Genomic DNA, 19,118 nt, shown 5'->3' with positions numbered 1-19,118 from the left:
ATTCAAGATTTATTTTCTGTTGTGAGTGTTATTAATAACTTTTACACATATAATTTTGTTATAATTTTCATAATAACTTGATATACATAATAAATTATTATATAGAATATATACATAAAATATTTTATTATACTACACGAAAATATCAGATATGCGTACAACGTAAAATTTATTAGAAATTTTTAGATGGGCGTGTATAGGCTGATAATCTATCGCAATCAAAAGCATCCTTAATAAATTTATCGATTACGTCAATTAAGAAAGAGTACCCGGAATTTTAATGCATTTTGTAAGGTTTTCTAAAAGAATTATTATCGCGAAAAGATAAACTAAGTTTTGATGTTACCCAATGATTAAATGAGAAAAACATCGCGATTTAAATTTCACGAATATACATGACAAATAAATAAATTGACAGTAATAGTAATATTTAATTACAATCCGTGTAATTTTTATAATAATCGCAACACAACGTTCGCAAACGCAATATAATTATTATCGTTTTGTATGATAATAAAAATATTGCGATGTTAGAGGCGCATTTCATATGATCTGAAATTATAATAGGAGAATCTGCAATTATAACATGTACGTAAAAAATCAAACGCGGATACAGAATTTAATGATTTATTTTCAAATATACAATTTTATGTAAAAAAATTTTACGATCAAAAGTAAAATATACGTATCTTGTTTCACGAGTATATTTAGGAAACATGAAATATCTGCTCTTTTATCGTTGCTCGATTAAGTGTGTGAATAATAATAATTTTAGGATACCAAATGTGCTCGAGATGAATCAAATCTGATAACGGCGAGATTTAAAAAAAAATTTAATTTGAATATTTAGCAACATCAAATGAAAAAGTATCAAGAAATTAATTTTTCTGTTGCATTAAACACTGAGCAATGAAACGATAATTTCTTTTATTGTGATTTTTATAAGAATAATTATTTCTTTAACGCTACTTAAAGATTAAGTGTATTTTATTCGATGTTTTATCGTTCAACTTTTTAACAATCTAAATACAATTCAAATTATTATTAATTTTAATTCTTGTCACACACTTCTATTTTTAAATCAATATGTCAAAAATGAAAATCAAATATAATAAATTAATATTCTTATAGATCTATTCTTTATAAAACTCAAAACAATTTATTTTGTAAAACTAATTATTACGCGCAATCAATTTTTTTATCTTTTAAGAGAGATTTATCTCTGATATTAATACTTTAAATGTAAAACTAGCAAAAAAGTGTTTCTTCATTAAAAATTTTTGAAAAATATAATTACATAAAGAAAGTATGTTAATTTTTATATATGAAATATTTAAATAATTATATTACTTTAAAAATATTTTATAAAATAATAAAATATTTATATATAAAAGTATTAATTAATAACAAAAGTATTTTAAATGCTTTATTATAGATACTTTAAATGTGTTAAAATAAAACCTGGAATATTTTATACATGCATTATATTACGTGATTTTTAGAGCGAATTATATACCATTGAGAAAATGAGAAAATAATAAGCAATATAGCTATTTTGAAAATATAATAATATATATAAATAATAATAATAAATAAATAATTTTTATAAATTACTCAGTAATAATAATAAATAATTTTTAGAAATTACTTACCGCATATTTCTCTGACTGCTTCAGGCTCTTTCACTGTTCTCTGAGTGTCCGATACTTTTCCAGATGTCCTTCTTTTTTCTTCTTCATCCTTTGCTGTTTCCTCATAACACTCATATTCACTCGCGAACAAACAATTAATTATATTTAGTCATATACTATAGAAACGATCGCGAGACTTTTGCACGGCACTCCCGATCGCGGAATAATTACGAGAAACGAACATTAATATATATTGTATAAAAGATGAAGAAGTATGATTCGCACTACGATAGTCGTAGCGAATTATACTTTCGATATTAATCGCGATCGCACTGTTACAAAAAGAATTCAATAATACGAAGTGTTTCGTATCACTACTTTACTACCTGAACGTCGCCGTGCGAATGATACAAGGTCTTCGCCTATGTATACAATACAGCGCTACGTCATCAAGACCGCGTCATAGTACGCGTAAAATATTTCGGCAGCGAGGTCAATAACACGACGTTCGGCCTTGATGACGTAGCGCTGTATTGTTTACATGTACATAGGCGAAGATCTTGTATCATTCGCACGGCGACGTTCAGGTAATAAAGTAGTGATACGAAACACTTCGTATTATTGAATTCTTTTTGTAACAGTGCGATCGCGATTAATATCGAAAGTATAATTCGCTACGACTATCGTAGTGCGAATCATACTTCTTCATCTTTTATACAATATATATTAATGTTCGTTTCTCGTAATTATTCCGCGATCGGGAGTGCCGTGCAAAAGTCTCGCGATCGTTTCTATAGTATATGACTAAATATAATTAATTGTTTGTTCGCGAGTGAATATGAGTGTTATGAGGAAACAGCAAAGGATGAAGAAGAAAAAAGAAGGACATCTGGAAAAGTATCGGACACTCAGAGAACAGTGAAAGAGCCTGAAGCAGTCAGAGAAATATGCGGTAAGTAATTTCTAAAAATTATTTATTATTATTACTGAGTAATTTATAAAAATTATTTATTTATTATTATTATTTATATATATTATTATATTTTCAAAATAGCTATATTGCTTATTATTTTCTCATTTTCTCAATGGTATATAATTCGCTCTAAAAATCACGTAATATAATGCATGTATAAAATATTCCAGGTTTTATTTTAACACATTTAAAGTATCTATAATAAAGCATTTAAAATACTTTTGTTATTAATTAATACTTTTATATATAAATATTTTATTATTTTATAAAATATTTTTAAAGTAATATAATTATTTAAATATTTCATATATAAAAATTAACATACTTTCTTTATGTAATTATATTTTTCAAAAATTTTTAGTGAAGAAACACTTTTTTGCTAGTTTTACATTTAAAGTATTAATATCAGAGATAAATCTCTCTTAAAAGATAAAAAAATTGATTGCGCGTAATAATTAGTTTTACAAAATAAATTGTTTTGAGTTTTATAAAGAATAGATCTATAAGAATATTAATTTATTATATTTGATTTTCATTTTTGACATATTGATTTAAAAATAGAAGTGTGTGACAAGAATTAAAATTAATAATAATTTGAATTGTATTTAGATTGTTAAAAAGTTGAACGATAAAACATCGAATAAAATACACTTAATCTTTAAGTAGCGTTAAAGAAATAATTATTCTTATAAAAATCACAATAAAAGAAATTATCGTTTCATTGCTCAGTGTTTAATGCAACAGAAAAATTAATTTCTTGATACTTTTTCATTTGATGTTGCTAAATATTCAAATTAAATTTTTTTTTAAATCTCGCCGTTATCAGATTTGATTCATCTCGAGCACATTTGGTATCCTAAAATTATTATTATTCACACACTTAATCGAGCAACGATAAAAGAGCAGATATTTCATGTTTCCTAAATATACTCGTGAAACAAGATACGTATATTTTACTTTTGATCGTAAAATTTTTTTACATAAAATTGTATATTTGAAAATAAATCATTAAATTCTGTATCCGCGTTTGATTTTTTACGTACATGTTATAATTGCAGATTCTCCTATTATAATTTCAGATCATATGAAATGCGCCTCTAACATCGCAATATTTTTATTATCATACAAAACGATAATAATTATATTGCGTTTGCGAACGTTGTGTTGCGATTATTATAAAAATTACACGGATTGTAATTAAATATTACTATTACTGTCAATTTATTTATTTGTCATGTATATTCGTGAAATTTAAATCGCGATGTTTTTCTCATTTAATCATTGGGTAACATCAAAACTTAGTTTATCTTTTCGCGATAATAATTCTTTTAGAAAACCTTACAAAATGCATTAAAATTCCGGGTACTCTTTCTTAATTGACGTAATCGATAAATTTATTAAGGATGCTTTTGATTGCGATAGATTATCAGCCTATACACGCCCATCTAAAAATTTCTAATAAATTTTACGTTGTACGCATATCTGATATTTTCGTGTAGTATAATAAAATATTTTATGTATATATTCTATATAATAATTTATTATGTATATCAAGTTATTATGAAAATTATAACAAAATTATATGTGTAAAAGTTATTAATAACACTCACAACAGAAAATAAATCTTGAATAAGAGTCTCAAAAAATGGAAATTATATCTCGCAATATCTTTATTTTTCAAAAAAATTTCTTACTCTCCGAACTTTGCATTCTCTTCCTTTCAATATATATAATATTATTGTAAGTCCAAGCGTGTGTCTTATAATGCTCTCATGCAACATCAAAACATCCGTATTATTTAAAATATTTGAATACATTCAAATATATATTTATTTGATGTTGATAGCATCATCAAATAAATTTATAAATTAATAAATTATATTATAAGACATATTTTGCTTCGCATATTGTCGAATATTTTTTTAAACACGATTACGATTAGTATCGAAACGATTAGTATTGATTTGATATAATTATTAATAATTAAAAATTAATTAATTTATAATAAACAACATGAAAATGTATCGCGACGATAAATCTTTATCGAATCGCAATCATTAATTACTGCGAATAAAAATTGAAGAAGGGAACATAAAAGGGGATCAATTTTATTATGATCAATCAAGAAATCAATTTTATTATGATCTTTCGATTATTGATACTTATTATAATAATTTCTCTAACGATACTTATTAATATTAAATAAATTTCGACCAATGCTTTAAATTTTCTTAATCGGCAATCACTCATAGAATATTTCAACGACGTTTTATGACTTACGATCATTCGCACAGTAACCTTGAACAATAAAGTAGTGACGTTTCATATATTATCAAATTCTTTCTCTACATAGTCAATTTTGACGATATAAACAGTACGGTAATGTTTTTGACCTACGATCATTCGCTCAGTGGCCTTCGAACAATGAGGTAGTGATGTGAGACGTTCCATATATTATCAAATTCTTTCTCTAACAATTATTTTGAACGTTGTTTTATATAATAGATTTTCTCTTATCTTTTATATTTTTATTTATCGTTTATATTTGCAAATTAAAATTTATTAGTATAATTTATTAGTATATTACAAAATTAATTATATATTACATTATATATAAAATTATATATAATATAATATAACCCTCCCACGGGGTACATCTTGTCGCGGTGGGAGGGCTTAGTACCTGGACAGTGCCTTGAGGTTTATTTTAAATTTTTCAATTTATGATAAATCTTAAGGTGCCTGAATGGGAAGCTAAGTACCCTTTCGCGTCGTCGATGCCGTCAACGTGCCGCGGATGGCAAGCGTTTCGTCAACTCGTCGCGTTAAGTACATATATACATATTACGGAGTGCCGTTAAAGGTATATACATATTAAGTATATACATCGCGCGATCAAATATAAAATTTTTAATCGCATCGAAATAGTGCGGGAGTGCCGTTCAGTATCGCGCGTAAAATAACGAATATAGCGATATAAAAATATCGCTCGCGAGTGCGGGAGTGTCATTAAAAGTATCGCGCGCCAACAACATGAGAGGAGGAGGCGGCCTGGGAGAGGCATCTTACATCGGCGGAGCAACCTGATGGTGAATATCTATTATTTATATATTAATTGTTATAAATCGTCAACTTGTTATAAATAAACAATAATTCGATCTTATTACTTAAAGAGAAAGATTTTTATAAAAGTCATACAAAATTTTTTATTCAAGATACAATTTCAAAAATTTATAAAATTTTTTCATATGCGTTTATCTGCTTATTATTTGACACATCGGATATAAAATTCCACGCGATAAAAATTTTTTTAAATATTAATTTGTGAGCATTTTGTGAGCATTATTATAAATGAATTTTATATTTGTATGTTACAGACAACTAGCTTCGATAACAACAACTCCGCTGTTGCGCATCAGTGCCGGTGAGTGAAAAAAACTTTTATTTAACTTTAAGGTAACGGATTCGTAGAGATTGCAGATGTAGATGTAGATGTAAATTGTAGATTGTAGATAAATCCGTTGCCTTAAAATGGATGAGCTAGGATGGATTAAATTAAATAAATTAAATTAAATACTTAAATTAAATTAATTAAATTAAATAATTTTAATAAATTCTTTCGAACTTATGCTTTACATGTATTGCGATAATATATTAAAATATTAATTAAAAAAGAAGAGATCAAGAAAAGATTTTTTTGTAAAGATTTTGTCTAATTTATTAAATAAAGGACAACAATTAACAATGATTAATTTTATCAATTTTTAATGCTTATTTATTCTTATAATACGCACTTATCTTCTAATTGCTCATAGCTCATCCATCGTAGAATTTGTTTGTAGATATTGTTTTTAAACTTTACTTTAACTTAATATAAAGCCAATAATTAATTAATTAAATAATTTGTAATATGATCAAATATACACACGTTAACTATATATTTTATTATAATATATAATTTATAGAAATTTGTAGTAATTTGGCTTTATTTCAGTTAAAATAAAGTTATATTCAATATTTAACGAGCGATCGTGAAATCGAACGATCGTTACTAAATAAGCGTAAATATTTCACGCTCTTTTGCCGATAATTATCCGGCAAGAGAAGGAATAATCATCTCCTTCTTCGATCTCTGATTAGAGATCGAGAAAGAAAGTGGCTAGGATCAATGAAAGGTAGGTTCAACTGGCCTGAAGAGTACGGTTAGGGCATGCGATTAGGGCACGTGGTTAGGGCGCGCGGTTAGGGCACGCGGTTAGGGCACGCGGTTAGGGCACGCGGTTAGGACACGCGGTTAGGGCACATGACTAAAATATATATACATAATTAGGTGAGGTGATAATTAGAGATAGGTTCCTCAAATCTCGAATAATTTTAGTTAATCAGGAAGTAGAGTTGTTAGGGCTATTAAGTAATATCATTCAGAATTCTTTTATTGATATTAGGATTGATAGGGCTCTTAAGATCATTAGAATTCTGTAATAGCAGGATTGTTTGGGCTATTAAGATTCATTATTTCTTTTGATATTCCAATAATCCTAATTAAAATTATTTTAATTAAGTTGAATTTATTTTTAAAAACATTGTAAAACTAAATATAACATGTTTTAAAAATAAAAATGTTTTAAAAGAGAAATTTAAATTATGAAAATTATCTTCAGAAATATTAAAGAAATTGCATAATTATTAATGTTTAAAAATAACAAAACATAACGTGTTATATCTTATTTTAAAACTTAAAAATATATGTGTATTAAATCAAAAATAATATTAAATTCAAATGTTATTGCTATCAATATCAAATTATTATATCGATGTTATTAAATATTTGAATAAATGGAATATTATTATTTGATATTGATAGCATCATAAATTTGTACATTGTAAATTATAAATTGTTACAATTGTAAATTGTTACAATTGTAAATAGTTATAATTGTATTTTCAATGTATCTAACATAGATATTTTAATTGTAAAATGTAATACAATTATGACTACGAAATTGTATTTAACGATCATAAATTCTTATGTAAATTACATGAGAAATGATCAAAAGTATACGTATAATGATTACATAATAATAATTAACATAATAGTAATTCGTTAAATTAAAGTATTTGTTTCCGAAGTATATATTTAGGAATATTCGTAAAAGAGTAACTGTTTGTATTTTCATGTCAAAGAGTCATTAATAAATTCGAAATATTTTTATATGAAATGTAAAAATTCAATGCTAAATTAATGATTAAATATAAGCATTATAAAATTTGACGGACGCCTTCGTTACAGAATCGGGAGTAAATTATTATAAATTTAATGATTTAATTTATTCTTCGCGTTTTTTCGGGACTTTTAAATCGCGATTTATCTTATAATTTAATATTATCTTATAATTTAATCGTTTACTTATACATCGAAGCTTTGTCTATCTTTCCACGACATTGAATATTGTCTATCTTTAATAATCTCCGTAAAATGCACTAATAATATAAATATTTTTTTCTATAATTAAAAAACGATCGATACTTTATTAATGACTGCTTTAATCGATTGTTTACACTAGCTAAATCTTATTAAATTTTATTAGTACATCGATTATTAGAGGGACCTTGATAAAATCATTCAATTGTTTATTAAACGTGGCGATAACGTGATTTTTTAATTATATTTTAAAGCTTATAAAGCTCATTTTATCTTATTTAGCTAATCGTGCGCGAGATAGGATATGTATTTTATTCTCAATCGCGAAATTAAAGTCGTGTATTAATCCCAAATAAATTGGACAGTGAATTTTATGTTCATAAACAATGCGGACCACAAATGTTTATCAAAATATCTTCGTGTATCATCATTTGTGTGATAATAATTATGTCGCGCGCGTATCTATTGATAGTTTTAAATTTCATATTATAAAAATTATACGTATATTTCTCGTAATCAAATATTCCGATTATTATCGATTTATTTATTCGCGTTTTCTCGCGAATTTTAAATCGCGATTTATTTTGTAATTTAATTGTTGATATACATCGAAGCTTATTTTATTTTTCCGTATTTTGAATATTTCCTTTGATAATCTACACAAAATGCCAGTAATGCAAATACTTTCTTCTACTTAATCGAAGAAATAATCAATAATTTTATTAATGACTCTTTTAATCACGATTACGTTATATAAAACTTATTAAATTCGTTATATAAAACTTATTAAATTCTATTATTGCATATCGATTATTAATAATAAATGTTGCATAATTAATTATCGCTAATCGGGCTTGTCTGGACTATATAAAAATTTTTAGTAAATTTCATATTATACGTATATTTTGGTCATTTTCGCGTAATAAATTATTTCATGTAATAAATAAAAATTATTTTGTATTAAGTTTCAAATTATATTTTACATTCACTTTTGTATTAAATCCTGTATTGAAAGAAAATAAAAATAAAATTTTAGAAAGTTTTTTTCCTCGTATTTCCATCTTAACAGAGGCATTTGCCAGCTAAGGATGTTTGTGTACTCTAATGAAACTAACAATAAGAGCTATGCCTGCGATAACGTATAATACACCGATATTCATATAGATTATTTTTATATTTAAAATAATCTTAAGTATAATCTTAGATCGCGTTTTGTGATTCATTTAGTAAAATAGTTGTATTTTCCAACTTACTTAAGACGATCTTAAATATAAGAATGAATTATGAATGCCGGTCCTAATAAGATAGGGTTACCCATCTGGACAGGTCGGAGGGAAAGAGTCAAACTAAGACAGATATCAAAATTATATATATGTATATGTATATATATATATATATATATATATATGTTATTTTTAATTATATTAATACTTTTGAATAAAATGAAAGAAAAAAAGACAGTAATTGAAAAAATAGAAGAAAGGCAACTACAGTGATTTGAATATCTCAAACCCTCTTTCCTGTTCTCTCTCTCTCTCTCTCTCTCTCTCTCTCTCTCTCTCTCTCTCTCTCTCTCTCTCTCTCTCTCTCTCTCTCTCTCCCCCCTTCCTCCCTCCCTCCTTCCCTCTCTCCCTCCCACCCTCTCTCCCCCTCCCTCTCCCCCTCTCTCACTCTCTCTCTCTCTCTCTCTCTCTCTCTCTCTCTCTCTCTCTATATATATATATATATATATATATATATATATATAGTAACTATAGATTGAAGCTCCTATTTCGCTTAATTTATTCATTTAATCAAATAAAAAGTAATGATAGAAATACAAAATAATATAGGTAAAAATATAAAAAGTTGCATATCATCAAACGCAATACCGACGAAGCGAGGATACAACCATATATATATATATATATATATATATATATATATATATATATATTAATAATATGTATTATACATATATTAAATAATATATTAAATAATTTACGTATATTAACACATATATACACATTTAATATATTTTCTAAGTATAAGGAAACCTTTCTTGTATCATCAGTCGCATTCATACGAATGTTCTAAGAATCAATAGTGCCGAAACTGTCTTTTTCAAAATTTGTGCCGATTGAGACTTTTGATTAGAATGCTTAAACTAAAACATATAAGAAAATCCAATTCGACAGAACGCCATTTCCCATTAAATTCAGATGTCGTTTATAATGTAAATAACCATATATCATTTATATGATTATATATGCAACTTATTCTATAATGTGTATTAGAAAATTTAAGAAATTAAAATACAGAATGTTAAAATGTTTTATAATGAAAAATATTTTAATTTTGTCCGTAAGATTAAAAAGAATTCTTTTTACAAATAAAAATTATTAGTTATTTAGAGGAAAAGTCCTATAAATATAAAATTTTAATGTGTGTCTGATAAATTTTAAAAAGTTTCTTAGGAGAAGACAAGAGAGATACTGAAAACGAAAATATGTGGAAAAAGGATCAGTAAAAACTAACAAAGTTTGTAAAAGCTTTTTTAAAATAATCGTTTTAATCGCGGGTATAGAAAGTTTATTGTACGTTTATACTTTATATTCTCTTAATATGTCCTGGATTTAATATGTCCTGGATTCTTAATAAGACCTGGAGAAGAATAAGTCAATGGAAAAAACTTTTTAATGATTTTCGAAAATCAGGTAGAGAAAGTACGAAAATAAAAGCTGGGATTTATAAATCCATGTAAATGTGTATTATTGTCTGGACAAAAATTCACAGATTACTAGTCCGAACAATAAAAGGAATTTTCTTACGTTAAAAATAAGTTCTGATTATATTATAATATGATTAATTATTATAATATAAAATTAATAGGATAAAATAAATAAAATAAAATCTTTCAAAATCTGTAAATAAATAATGTATATTCGTATTTAAAAGAGATCAAATCAATTTCCTTTATCTTTATTGAAATGAAGAATGATATGAGAAGATAAAAAATACAATTAAATGTTCGAATTAATTATTATTAAGCTAAAATTGAAAATTTAAATCGTAAAATGAATAGTTTATGCAAAATTAAATTGATAAATATTAAATAAATGAATATTAATAATAAGATTCGTCTCCAATATCCGTCTATTATTATAGTAACAATATTCAAAAATAAAAAATTATTTCTAAACATAATTTACAAATATTTTTCCCCAAAAAATAATTTGCAGAAAGGATATAAAATTTTACAGAAAAGTGTGAAATCCCTTTAAAAAAAATTTTACAAAAGTAAAAAAAATACGTCAAGTACATAAAAAATACTCTATCTCGTATGCAACAAAATGTTTAATGAAAAAAGTCCTTCTAAATAATTTACAATAATTTTCTCTCATAAAAACATTCTTCTAAAAACCAAAATGCTTGGATTCTGTTTTTTATTTTTATTTATTTTTACGTACTTGGCGTCGCGACGCTACCGCGTTGTTTGATAATTTATAAAAACAAATTTTTAATATTTATAAATGTAAACAATAATTAATTATTTACATTTGAGCAAAATATTCTTTATCTTTATATATTACACCTCTATTAATGATGTTAATAACGATACTTTACGTTTCATTTAACTTATATTTAAGCGGCCAGATGAAAATTTGCAAGATGCGTAAAATACGCATAATTAATTTAATTTGATATATAGCATAAGATCCACAGAATTTATAGAATAATGTAATACGTTGCACATGACGAGAATTTAATTGAATTACTCCATGTTGTAGAAACTCATATGGAAACTCAAGCCAATTCACTAATAAAAAAGTTTGAATAGTTGTAATGGATTATGAGCATTTATTGGTATAATTTCGACACACAATTCTATATATATTCTCAATATACTTTACTTTTTATAATATGATGTTAATATTGTATTTTTAATCTTACAATGTATAGAATATACAAAATGTTCGTACAGAAAAACTAAAATATTATTTCTATATAATTTTAATATATTTATGTTATGCAAATTATAAAATTTATTATGCACATTGCTGAGAGATACTGGGAAGTATATCATGAATAGCAGCAGTATCCTTTGGATATTCTTTTGCCAGGTTTTCATTTGGTACGTAATGAGTACCTTCAAATTTAGAAAAATATCGCCCTATTTCAAAATTATCGATGCATTTAGGTGGACATATTGATAGAGTATCTGAAATAAAAAAAAGATATATTTTATTACGTGGATTAAAACTCATAGAAGATATATAATTTAAAATGTTACTAATACTAATATTTTTGTACCTTGTGGCAAATAACATAATTTATTATTTTCGGCGAGAATTATATAATGCGGTTTAGAATGAATATTAGTGCGTATCTTGCTCTTTTCACATCTACATATACAAAACAAATCGTCGTCTAAAAACGCAAGATCAGGATCTTTGCATTCAGTCAAATGTGGGACTAAAAAATCCATATCTTTTTTTACAAAGTTAGATTTGCAGATATAATGCCAACCAATTATCACGCCAGTATGACAATTAATTTCGCTGTGCAAAACAGCCAACTGTTTCGCTAAACATGTATGAATATTTACGATCATACCAATTGTAAATTTAATTTTTTTACATCTTCTTTTTGGTTGTATTTGTTCCTTTCGGATTTCTGTTATATTCTGTATGTATACAAATATAATAACAAGTATAATAACAAGATTTAAGTAATATGTTGTCAAGTAATTATTGTAATGTTTTAAATTATGTAGATAATTAATTTTATTTTTATTTTACACACACACACACACACATACATATATATACAGGAGGAGGGAGGCATTTAAAGTGTTACAAGCTATCTCTGAAAGTACACATTATAGCAAGAAATGTTTCAGACAAAAGTTATTTGACTCGAAGGAGGACATAAGAAGGTTCTATTGGTTTGATCTTGGATAATCTTTTGAAGATTACATAAAGATTACCTTTAATTTCTTAAATAGAAACCCCCATTTTCGATTACACTTTTATGTTGCTTATCTCGAGATCTTTTTAAAACATTATAATAAAATATTTTTTCATTGAGTTCTTTTCGAGTAATGAGGCTTAAGGTACAGTTTCTTAATTTTACATAAACTATAAAATATCTCGTAAAATATTCATTTTTCGATTATCTTATCTCAATACTTTTATGTAACTGTCAATTGCAAATTACATGTTTTTTCTTAAAAATAATTGTGTGTTTCTTACACAAATTGATTTCTCTACTTATTTTAAACATAAAAATATTGAGATTAAGATAATCGAAAAATGAATTTTACTAAATATTTTATGGTTTATGTAAAATTAAGATTATTTTAATCCTCATAACTCGAAAAGTGACTCAATGAAGAAATACTTTATTATAGTGTTTTGGGAAACTCTCGAGGTAAACTACAAGAATAAATAATAAAAAATAGAGGGTTTTATTTAAAAAATTGAAGGTGCCCGCACGCGTGTATGTATGTGTGCGAGTGTGTGTGAGTACAATCAATACCTATAAATATAAGTATATTATATATATATATATATATATATATATATATAATAATATATGTAATACATTACCTTTATTGAACGTGAAATGATTCTGTACTCTTTATCTGTTCGTTCTTCAATATTTAGCTCATAGAAACTTTGTAATAAGATAGGTATTATTTGATTAAATTTCTCAGTGTAAAATATAGTGGAACGATTGTTGCCATTCTGTAGTTTGAGTTTGAAAGCTCTAATCATCTCCTGTTGTATTTAAAAACAGACAGACATATACAAAAAATTTCAAACTAGGAACTCAAAATAAAACGAAGTTATCTTTCATTTATCGCTTATAGAATAAATTGACTAATTGATCAACGTATTGTTTAGAAGACTCATAATTGATTGTTATTTTTATTAACTATATCTTGTTAAAAATAATTAAAAAATTACATATAAAAGGTTGTTTACTGATATATCATGTAATGGATCCTGTATCTGTCCGTCATAATGAAAGAAACGTCTGATTCTGTTAATGTTTGCAGGGTATTGTAGATCAGGTCCCTTTCTCATATGAAAACACTCCATCCGTACATCTCCTTCTGCTGTATTACTGAAAATAACAATAGAAATATATGAACAAACATATACACAAACACACACACACACACACACACACACACACAATATCAGATAGATAAGCTCTTAAGCTAAATTGTACTAACGAGTTTGGATTCCATTGAATTTCTAGAATATAATCAATACAATCGTCAAAATATTCCAACATATAGCCATCAGAATTTTGAGTTTTCATGAAGCAGCGTACACCAAGTCTTCTAGCTACGCTGTGATGTATAATAGGTAATATATATTGTCGGTAGTGCTCTAAAATCTATATCATCCCATTTTATTAGAAAAATTATATTGAATATTTATAAGATATAAAACATATAGGTACGCTTCCACAGCGCATAGCAAAGTATTATTACAATTTAATATAATGTAAAATAACTTACATAATTATAATTTATATATTTTAAATCGTCATCTAATGTTATGAATAATTCAAGTAATTTCTGGGAAACTTCTAATTCAGAAAATACGTATTCTTCCAGGATACGTATAATTTGCTTTGCTTCTGTTGGATTCCAGAAATTGTCATCAATATTGTTATTTCTCCAAAAAGTAAATTTTTCAGAAGATATCGATAATATTGCATGCGTAGAATATTTATCTTTAAGAAGGCTTAATATTTTTTTTACAATATTATCTAGCCAATTATCAATGTCTGAGTAAGACACGTGTGGTAGAAAATATTTTAGTATAATAGTAATTTGCCTTTCTAAAAGCAGTTTTTTTTTTGGCAAACTTGTAAATTTATTTTGCTTATATATTAAACGATATCGTTTTATCCAAGAAAAAATTAGATCAAAATTATATTTTGCCAAATTGTGCCTGAAAAAAATTTATTGTATAATAATTACTTTAATTTATAATGTTAATAGTAATTTAATTCATTAAATTCTACCGTGGTATGGAAATAATTCTGTTTATATCATCCAAGATAAAATAATAGAACATGGAATTTTTCGATATGGAGCAGAGGAAATGAGCGAATTCTTCTGCTTTATCATATAAATTATTAGAAGATATTAGAGATACATAGTACTCTAGCCTTTTAGTATATTCTACACTAGTTATTGCATAATTAAAAATATTTTTTATTTTCTTTGTCTTCTTTTCATAATTTATTTTCGAAGAAGGAAACCTAAAATTAAGACAGAAAATTCTCAAAATTATATTAAACAACAATAAATTATAATCAATGTACTTTCTAAAACACATAATTTTCTTAATTATATGTATATATATATATATATATATGTATATATATATATATATATATATATATATATATGTTTATATATTAACTGATTGAAAATGTAATGTTTTATAAAATTGTAGAAAATATAAGGTTTGTACGAAAGAAAATTATTTAGCTTAGAGAAAAAAGTACGTTTATATAATAAAATTAGAAGATAAAATTATTTATAAAAACTAAAAATAAGATTATATAAATCATGAAACAAATATTTATTTGAGAATATAAACTATTATGAATATACACTTATACATAACCGTATTATTCTAAATTTTTAAAAATAAAATATGAAAAATCGCAACAACTTTAATCTAATTGTTTATTATGTTTTATTATATAAAATAAAATTTTTTGCAATTATAAAATTAAAATAATTTTTAAACATAAAAATTCTATTATACATCAACAATAATTTTTCCAATTTCTCATCTTTAATAATTTTAAACAATTCAAAACGATTTATGTAAAATAATTACATATTTCTAACATTGAATAATGTAAAGTAACTACATATTTCTATTTAGTAAAACAATAATAAATACAAGATAATTCTTATGCTAATAATTTAATAACAAAATCTAGAAAAGATGATATTATTACGATAACAATGAACCACAAAATATAACAAATCTGTCTTTATTAAATAGCATAGCTTTTTTTAAGAATTCATTGAGTAACAGATGAAATATAAATTAATAAGGTAATAACACAATAATTCTTTTAATATTTCATTATTATTTTAGCAGAGATTAAGTTTTGTTAAGCAACAAAAATCAATCACATATGAAAGAAAACTTAAATAAAAAATATATTTCAAAAAACTAAATAAAAAAGATACCTTTGAAGACATTTTTTTCTCCAAAATTTCGCGCTGAATGTTATTTGCTGCAATTTATTACACGTGGATTTCAAACTCAATATATTCTCAACATTGATATTTTTGTTTTCCAATATTATAGTGATCACTTCTTCCGGCAAATCTATTATTGTAGCCATTGAAAAAAAATGATCGCAACCGATTATTTAATGATTTCGATTAATATTTGATTATATTAATTTTGATTATATGCTGATGTAACTAATCACACACAAATGTAAGCGCACAAAATTTACTGTAGCTTCTAGTATTGTGTTGTGCAATGCGTTCGTGCACCTTGTGCGATGTGACTAAACTTGTATTTCGTCTAGAAATGATCTAAAGTATTTATAAAAGACACATCAGAGGGAGGGATAGTTTCTTTGACCATTACAACAGATGGGGGCACCCATCTGTTCTGATTGGTCAAAGAAACTCTCCCCTCTCTCAGAAAGATTTCTTTTAACAACACCAAAAATGACACATTTAATCCGATCCCAATCTTATCTATTTCTAAAAAATGCATGTGAAGTTGATTACTCGAATATATCGAAATTTAGTCCGCAATGCCGAAAAGCGACAACAATAAACTTCGATTTGGTTCTTTTATTGCGCTCAATTCATATTGAGCAGCTATCATTTGCGATTATTACAAATTTTGACAGTGACTTGTGTGACAATGAGAAATGTATAATGAAGGAAATAAATGGCGCACGCGAAGTGCGCGCTTTGCGTTGTCTAGTGTAGTATAAAAATGAAACAATTTTAAATCTAAAATAATAATTCTTATTCTTCTTTCTCGAATTAAATAAGATTGCCTTTATAATCTGAGAACAGGAATAATATAAAGAAATCTAAGCTATATATTCTTGCATTTAGAATAATGATATTATCGTTAGTAGTTGCGCAAAACCGATAAGCGTCTGTCATCTTTTGTAGATAGTATCAGGATCATTTCATTCTAGATTTAAGAATTTTCCATTTAAGATTAAAATATTCTTATTTTAATAAAAAATATGATTGTCGCTATATCGATGCTATTTTATGATTGATAGAAGTGTAATAGCATTAAATTTAGAAATCTTTTCTGTGGCCTTTTGTGTAGCCAATAGGTCAAATTCTAACTAAAAATGACAAATTCTTTCAAAAAAATTTCTAGACGATTTGTCTCGTTATTGTTCTGTATGGCTTTATACCTTTGTTCTAACGTCTTTATATATATACCTTTGTATACACCTTTGTTATTTCAGTGGAATTTTTCAGCTTTTTGACCATCAATTATACATGCCCTACGGTCTCAAAGAAGAAGTAAAATCTGTACCATTAAATCAAGCCCAGCTTTCTGTAAATAATTTGAATTAAATAAAAATTGTGTGTGTGTAAAAATTCCTAAAATTCCTATTTTCGAAAAGCGCTCCTTGATTCACGGAAAACCTTAGGTAAATTTTCATTTATTATATTTTTTTTATATAATTAGCCAACGGAGAATGTAAACTAAATGGAGAATATAGACAGTAATATTATTTCATCTATATCTCAATAAAAGAAAGAATTATATCTTTTAACATAGCAGTATAGCCATTATATTTTGATGTTAAGTTTTATACAACACAGATACATACTATATGATTAATATGCAATCTTCTTCGAGAATTATTGTTTGCTGCATATGGTTGCGCTATTAATCAGAAATTTATATCTTAAAAATTTAATCGTGTATTATTAGTAGACATTTTAATTTTTACAAATATTTGACATTACGTATCAGTTTTTTCCTTTTCCTTTCGATAATGTAAACAAACCTCATATCTCTAGATTTCTCATAAATTTTTATCATATTTTCTTATCGGAGAATTATGTTCTTATCAAATTTCTTTCTTTTCTTTTTACTATTTTATATTTTATTTTTCTCTTTATTACTTTTTACTATTTTTTATATTTCTTCATTTAAGGAAAATTAAAATAACTTAGAAATAAATAATATATAATCGCTAAATATCCGAGACAGATATCAAAGACAAATCTTATGTTAGTAATCATTTATTTAATATTTATCTACTTAATTTTGCATAAACTATTCACTTGACGATTTAAATTTTCAATTTTAACTTAATAATAATTATTATTCTATTTAATTTAATAATTATTATTATTCTATTTAATTAATAATAATTAATTCGAACATTTAATTGTATTTTTTATCTTCTCATATCATTCTTCATTTCAATAGAGATAAAGGAAATCGCGTAAATGTATCGATGAAGGAGCCCGCTTCGATTGCCCGCTTCGATTGCCTTGACATATGTTGTCAAGATTACTACCCTGAGTAACATCCAAAAGGTTTAAGCCGACGCTCGTTAAAATTTATTACGTTATTATTTATATTTGTTCGTTATTATTTATATTTGTTCGTTAAAAAGTTATTAACAAAAAAATTTCAACAACTTTAATGCTTTTTATCTCCAAAAATATTAATTTAAGAAAAAAATTTTTAAGCAAATAATAAAGCCGCTTAAAAACTCTACAAAAAAAGTTGTATGCATTTTTTTTTTCATAAATCTACTGTTTTAGCAGTTATATAAAAAGTAATTTAAATATTCACATAAGGTATGATTAAGTTGCCCACAGTTTTATAAAAACCTATGTGAAGTTCCAGTTTGCGTTGCAAAGTAATACGCCAAAGACTGCACACTCTCCACCCTTCTTATATATATATTGTAACTATAGATTGCAGCGTCTATTTCGCTTAATTTATTCATTTAATCACATAAAAAGTAATGATAGAAATACAAAATAATATAGTAAAAATATAGGTATAAATATAGGTATAATATATAGGTATAAATATAGGTAATA

The 19,118-nt window shown here is 25.3% G+C and overlaps 1 protein-coding gene across 1 annotated transcript; it reads right to left on the bottom strand.

Annotated features, from left to right (window-relative positions):
* Positions 1 to 12,054: 12,054 nt before the first annotated feature.
* LOC112639307 lies at positions 12,055 to 14,416 on the bottom strand (the record flags this gene model as incomplete). Its single annotated transcript, XM_025412780.1, has 5 exons — positions 12,055 to 12,227; positions 12,320 to 12,692; positions 13,618 to 13,788; positions 13,996 to 14,137; positions 14,250 to 14,416. Coding segments are annotated over 5 exons (1,026 nt in total), but the record flags the coding sequence as incomplete, so codon positions are not given.
* Positions 14,417 to 19,118: the final 4,702 nt, after the last annotated feature.

The sequence above is a fragment of the Camponotus floridanus genome, unplaced genomic scaffold (genome assembly GCF_003227725.1).
Source record: "Camponotus floridanus strain SB8 unplaced genomic scaffold, Cflo_v7.5 scaffold561, whole genome shotgun sequence".
In the NCBI taxonomy this organism is placed as follows: Eukaryota; Metazoa; Arthropoda; class Insecta; order Hymenoptera; family Formicidae; genus Camponotus; species Camponotus floridanus.
The sequence above is the reverse complement of the archived record's forward strand: the minus strand, read 5'-3'. Positions and strand labels throughout refer to the sequence as shown.